Raw genomic sequence first — 7,096 nt, 5'->3', positions numbered from 1 at the left:
TTGGCAAACACGCAACCGTGAAGGCGCGAACGCTCGTCATCGGTATCGATAAGAGACATGTCAACCGCTGCCATTCGATAGCCTCGTCGGGTGGTTGGGGAATGCCCGTAAGGGCTCATTTTCGATGCCCGTGATTGGAGATTTTTCACCTCATTGCTCATCTAATGTGCTGAAAATCCTTGAATCAACACCGGCATTCATGGGAACGTTTTAGGGGCGCTTGTTTATCAGGGGGTGTTTCGTGTGTTTTTTGTACTCTGTTGAAATTCTCTCACTTGTCGATTTTGGAAGTTTGATGAGAAGTTCATAAGCTGTTCCTTCAACACAGTGAAACGATAGCTTATGTATGTGGCTGTTGGTTTTAGTGGAGTAGAAAATCGATGATCGATCATGGGTGAGGTGAATTTTTGGGATAATTCTTCGAGGAATTCACAGCTTGTGTTGTAATTACTATCACATTGAGAAGAAACTATAGCAAGCGGATCTTAGTGTTTATAATTCATGATTTAAAACCCTTTTAATCAACAACCAAAAACGATTTTTCAGCATAAACAAAACATATGATTATCTGATCGATGTAAAATAATTAGAAATACATACAACTTTTCCGCATCTGCATTGATTATCGCTCGAAAGGGTGATTCTGCAACATTTTTTTCCTCCAGAAAGCTGTGCGATACAATCTGTAAGTAACGCCTCCGAATGCTGAGCCTGCATTTTCAATCGTAATCGGCAATAGGCACGCTAAAGAATGATGGGATTTTAATGTGTTTCCTTTCGAAAGGGAACACCGCAATGCTACCAACGAGAAGTGCTCGGAGATGGTGCCTTCGCAGTCAAATGACGATGCAATTTCGTTCGGCTTCTGCTACATTAGTACCGAGTGGGGAGGTGTTTCTCTCTGGCTGTGAATATTCCATTCCATTTCCCACGAAAATGGCTACAGACGCTGTCTCATCGTTATACCTTTTGCTTTTCTCACTCACCTAGACCCTGGGGGATGTGCTTTTCAACTTTTTTCGCCATCAACGAAGAATCGAAGTTTAAAAGCTCATAAACAGGGTCGCTTCTTGACGATGGGAAGGAACAGATGAATCCGAAACAACGGCCAAAAAAAACCCCTATGTCTCTTTTGCAAAAAAGGCCTCACCTTTTCGCACAATCAGACGAAACTAATTCCATCCTTGAGCTTTGAGAGAGGGATCGAGCCTTGATGTGCCATTTCCGAACCACCACTGGGCTCTACGTTTCCACAACATCCATCTGAAACCTGCTCATCGTGTAGCAACCCGCGTCCTTTAAACTCGTCACGAAAAAAGCCGGTGCGCGCCCGGTAATGGGCGGTTGAGTCGGGATGATTGTCGAAGCGAAAGCCTTTTACCTTCTCTACCGCACCGACCGGGGCTAGTTCGATAGTACCGTGGATCGAAGAATAGGAAGCACGCCCGTGCGCAACTCATCACGAAACGCCGTGGAGCCGGTGATCCGGTTCGTTAGTTAACAACGCCACCATAGAAAAGCGCCAGCGGAAGGATGCGAACGTACGAATGGCTCGGCGTAACAAGACAATTTCGTCCCAAGTTTCGTCGGGGGCTCTAACATAGATCCGGTCTGAAATTGGCCTCACAGCCAGCGGAACCGGCCAACACAAAAGACACTCCCGGTACTCGGCGAACGGCGAGGCTGGGATAAAAGGATAAGGCTTCCGTTTCCGTTCGGGAAGTTCTCGAGCGGCGCCCGTTTGGAGGCTTCAGTGGGTCTCGGATTTACGTCCGCGTGGTACGGTTGGTATGTCCTTCCTTCTTCCGATTGTGAGTGAAGCTAGTCAGCGGAAAAAAAAATACAGATTAAGGTCGTCTAATCCTCGCTATCCCTGAACAGCCTGAGGACTGATGAGGATGTGTACGTATTTGCGCAGAGATGTTTATTAGCGACGGACCATGTAGCCATGTTTGTACTTCTGGTTCTTTTTCTTTAAATTCTGTGAATTTGAAGTGACTTTCCTTCAGAACATCTCCATATCTCTCTGAAACAGAGCGAAGCATGATTAAAACCTATTCATGGGAAAAATTCTTACTTTTTTATTAAAATGTTTCTTCGATTTCTCACTCTTCGACAGAACTTTTAGTTCATATTCATAATTACAATTCTTTGAATCAAATCACATACATAACTATCAAAGGCTTACTTAAGCACCTCCTTAAACCAATCGATGTACGACGCGACACGGTGCACTATGCGCAGTGAGGTAGCATTACACGCTCCGTGGCTGTAGATGTTGACCAGGTATTCGGTGTAGAGATTTTCCTCTTCGACCTTCTTCCACACGATGGGAGATCCCGGCCTGTAGCAGACATCCTTAAACGCATTAGGGATCATACATATCATGTTCGTGTTTGTGAACGGTCTAACAAAGCGCGCGTTACAATCCCTCAGATACACCGGAAAGATGGGCTCGAAATTTTCTGCCAAGAAAAAAATAACGCTCAAGCAGAATTGTGATCTCAACTCCAAATCAACAGCGCCTAGTTTTACCTACCATTACCAGTAGAGAGCACCTCAGTTTCCACCGGACTGTGGGTCGCGTTTTGCCACAAACACCCCGGAAAAGCGGTCACAGTTGGTTCTACGGGCGAGTTAAGCTTCAGCAGGGCGATATTATGTGCGAACGTTTTTTCATCGAACCCCGGATGGATCTCTACACTGTCGATGGTCATGAGAACAATATCCGGTTCTGTGGTGGACCACAGGCCACCCAACCGTACGATGCTAGGGTCGAACTCTCTCGATGTCACACACGAAGCGGCCGCCACGATTCCGCGCGTGCTGATAAGGTATCCGAAACAACGGAACGAAATTTCCGAACCACTTTCCCAGCCTATTTCAACCTGCAAAAGGACAGCGAAACCGGTTTAGTTGATCACTTGCTGGTGCCCTTCAAATGACCTTACTCACGGTGTGGGATAATCTTTGCTTGAGTGGCCGGAAACCTTCCCACTGTTGCTGACGCTGCACTCGAAGCGATCGATAGCGATCAGCGCATTCATTAAACTCTCGCTCGATCGCACTTGGGGGCTTCTTTACGTTCTCCTGCGGACAGCACACAACGCTGCTATTCGAGCATAGCGTAAGCGGGTGTAGTTGGTGAAGATTCGCACAGTTTTGCAACGAGACGCATACGCCCGATCCACCCCGGCACGAATCGTGAAGATGCAGATCGGAATCGATGACTCCCAGCTGATCGGATCGGTTTGCGGTGCTTTTACGCTGAGTGATCGCTTCCGGCAGCAGGATCGATTCGAGCCAGGCTCGATGTGCGTCAAACCGCACGGCAACAGCTGGTTCACCGAAGCCACAATCACGACCAAACAGGTTCATACCATAGACGTAGTTGAAGAACTTACCAAAACGCCATATTTCCCGCTCGATCGGACCACCGTACGTTTGCTCGCAGGTCGCCGGTACCAGGAAGAGTTTGTTCTGGAAGCAGATGTGCTCGTCCTTAAGTCCCTGCCCCAGCAAGTCTCGGTACTGGTCGGCTAGGTGACACTCGTGATTGGAGCGTACGGTGGCCCGTGGAGAGATCGCAATAATGCGAGGATCTACCCTCAATAGGCAGCAGTTAGTGTGTATCCTTTCAAGGCACCCAAGTTGCATGTTACTTACCCAATGTTTTCACTATTCTATCTGAATTGTATGGCGTGAGATCTGCACGGCCTTTGCCAATGACCTCAAATTCGGGTGCTGGAATGGATTCGTTGTACCAAACACACGCCGGCAGAATCGTAGCCGGGAAGGCCAGCTTTAGAATCGCAATGTTGTTGTAGTAACGACCCTCCGCTGGGCTGTACCGTGGGTGCACGAAGGTTTTGTTGACATTTATGAACCTTCCGTTAGAAAATATCACCCTAGAAGGTGTCACCCTGCGAGCGTAAGTGTGGGTAAAAGATAGAAACGTGAGATGCTGCGATCTGGAAGCTGTTCACCGTCCCATTCGTACCCCAAATGTGAGGCGCATTCGGCTAACGTCGCTACCGCATCCCGTTCGATAAGCGTTCCTGAGCAGTTGGTTCGCCGCGGTGCAACAGAATCCGGCCATTGTATCTCCACACGTTGCAGACTGTCACCACTCACCAGATGGGCGTTATCGGAGTTATAGTACTCGTAATTGTTTCTTCTAGACGTGATCACGTCGTCCTCGTACTCGCGCACGTGCACGTACCGTAGGGCGCAGGACCACGGTTCGAACTTTTCTTTCGTCGCCAGTTCGCCCTCTTTTTGGAGCGTTTCGATGATCCAATCCACGAATCGGGACACTCTCACGTACACACCCGGTGAAGCTAGACCGCATGGTTTCCCGAACGACGTTACACCGACGAGGAACGGTGTCATCTTGGCGTTGTGCAGCAGTTTCACGTGCAGCGGACCTCCAGAGTCACCCTGATGCGGGAGTAGTGAGATGCTTGAATAGAAATGCAGAAATGCAGTCCTGTTACCGTCCTTACCGGGCACGTATCCATTCGATCGTCCCCAGCACAAAGATGATGCTCGTGCAGTCCATTGCGCAGCCCACGCTCTGCGGATGTGTAGAAGCGCGAGCACTCCGATTTGTTAACCGGCGCCAGGTCCACCTTGAGGAGTATTTTAGTTTTGTCCTCACCTAGCGATCACCATTCCACAACGAAACGCGTGCATCGTTAACAAGGAGATTTTGCGGGGATTTCCTGTTTTGTAGCCACAACAGCGACGATGGGATCTACTCACCAAAACCTGTTATGCCCCAGCCGGCGGAGAACAACCTTGGAAAGCGCACCTCGTCCTCTAGCCAGAGGCAGGCCGGTGCGACCGTTTCGTGCACGCTAGGTGTGAGATGAACGGGAATGAGATTCATATACCATGATCGAGCCACCTGAGCAGCTGCACGTAATCTCACGTGATGTTTTTCTCGAGCTGCAGCAGTGCCACATCGTAGTACAGCGAGCTGAAGTGATGCTCCGGATGACGGATGATCTTCACGATGCGTATCTGCTGGGGGAACTCGTCATCCTCGTCACTGTAGATGTTCAGATCGCCCATCCGTGCCACATCTGGTGGAACGCCTCTGCACGGGAGGGAATCGTACATTTTAAAGCCGTTAAAGCCTGCATTGATTGATTTTGCGGCGATTGCATTTGGGTTCGCGCTTACTCATCGTTAACCACACAGTGTGCAGCGGTGAGAATGAAGTTTTCCCATATGAGTGATCCTCCACAGGCCCACACCACCTTACCGTCGGCTTCCGTCCAGCCAATGGCAGCGATATGGGCGAACTCGCGCAACAATGCAGGTTTCCCGTTGGCCGGAGCAACCAACCCTTTGAAACCGTCTCGCCAGTTTCGCATGTGACAATCTGTCGAAAAGCACAACCGATTTTCTGTACCAAGGCAGCTTTGTTTGCGGCAATTCTAAGCTTCTTACTCACCGTCTAGTGACACCTTGTCGTAGGGTAACATCATGTCTTCCTCATCTTGTCGTAGGTTAGTGTGGATGGGGTACAGTGTGGCAAAACCTGTAATAGTAAACCACCGATATAGAGCGTGCTTCCATCCCACTTATTAAACCGTTGACCTACAATACGGAAGCACTACGGCCGCGAGGGTACCGAGTTGTGCTAACTTGCCCTTCATTATCTCTGGCGTCTAAAAGCGTACTGATCCATGGTCAAGGGTGAGATTGATCGCTACCTCGAGCCGGCATACCAGAGATCATCTACTTTACGCTGATTATTCGCTGCTTTGTTTTCGTTGCGATTTCTCTCTCTCTCACTCTCTCTAAAGCATTCTCGCAACTTGTTTTCACTCTCTCTATCATTTCAAAGCGATATCATCGCTGCTAACAACGAAGTCACCGCGGAACCGGTTTCAGCACCGGCTTACCATCTAGCAGCAATTAAGTTCAACGCAACCCCCCCTTGAATAAGCGATAGTAAATTGGGATACCCCTATTGTTTCTTTACAAATATGAGGTAAAACCACAGATTGCGATCAGTTTTTGTTTGAAATAAGTATTGCTTTAATGGTAAAGGTTGCTTGCAGGCTTGAAATCTCTGGGTCATTTAGACTGTTACGATAGAATTGGTTGTTTCTTGTCCTATTTGTATCGTAGGCTTAAGGAAAGCACATCTTTGAAAGCACTTCTTTGCAACGTCAGATGTTTTCCATTATCCAAGAGAAGTACGTCGCAATGTGACTGGTGATGATGGGAGCCTCCGTGTTGTTACATCCACCTTGGCTGTACAGTCCCACGAGAAACTCAATCGGTACTCCATCATCTCCAACCTGGCGCCATACGATCGGATCGGCCGGACGAGGACAGATTTTCGTCAACAACCATACCGGAAACATACACTGATGTCCACTGAGCATGGGTCTCTTTATGATCCAACTACAGTCGGCAAGATACTGGGGATGCATGGATGTTTCCATGGCGATTTGTCCTTCTGCAAAAAAGAATGTACATGAGTTTGACAGTTCCCAAAAACAACCTTCGCACATCTGAACTCACGAACTGATCGTAGGGTTAAGATCAGTGGAGTATGAGTTTCACTTCTCCACAGACATCCGGGATGGATTGCAATCGTGGGCTGGATCGGACTGGAAAGTTTTACCAGCGCGATGTTATTAGCTCCCGTTTTATCGTCATACTGAGGATGCGAAATAATGCGCCCAATGCGTACGAAAGCCTCGGAATCCTCAAATCGCTTGTCGAGATAACCTAACCTTACTGCGATGAGGGTTTTATTCGGAACCAGAGTACAGATCGCGTTCGTAATCACCGTTCCGGTCGTTATTAGGTATCCCGAGCATAAAGAACGAATTTCGCGTGTTGATTCATTCCTCCATAAGAGCTGCACCTGAAGGTGAACATGAACATTCGGATTTGAATTTGATATTAAATAACACACGAAGTCCTACAATAGATCATTACATACCATAAAAGGCTTTGGATCTGGTCGTTCCGAAGTGCCGAGTACGTTTTGTCTACGAAAAGATCGATATAGATCCTCGCAATTCTCTAGCTCCTGCGCCTCGCTCTGAAGCTGTTCGTCGTCTAGTAC

At 48.2% G+C, this 7,096-nt stretch overlaps 1 protein-coding gene across 1 annotated transcript; it reads right to left on the bottom strand.

Annotated features, from left to right (window-relative positions):
• Positions 1-2,114: 2,114 nt before the first annotated feature.
• LOC128728581 (uncharacterized) lies at positions 2,115-5,666 on the bottom strand. The gene is made up of 11 exons (XM_053822212.1): positions 5,612-5,666; positions 5,462-5,548; positions 5,188-5,389; positions 4,934-5,101; positions 4,765-4,859; positions 4,506-4,660; positions 4,001-4,440; positions 3,667-3,923; positions 2,956-3,602; positions 2,546-2,888; positions 2,115-2,465 (listed from the first exon to the last, which is right to left on the bottom strand). Exons 1-11 carry the CDS (start codon positions 5,664-5,666, stop codon positions 2,185-2,187), a joined length of 2,730 nt encoding a protein of 909 aa, XP_053678187.1. The 3' UTR covers positions 2,115-2,184.
• Positions 5,667-7,096: the final 1,430 nt, after the last annotated feature.

The sequence above is a fragment of the Anopheles nili genome, chromosome 2 (genome assembly GCF_943737925.1).
Source record: "Anopheles nili chromosome 2, idAnoNiliSN_F5_01, whole genome shotgun sequence".
Classification (NCBI taxonomy): Eukaryota; Metazoa; Arthropoda; class Insecta; order Diptera; family Culicidae; genus Anopheles; species Anopheles nili.
Note: the sequence above shows the minus strand (reverse complement) of the source record. Positions and strands in the feature narration are given on the sequence as shown.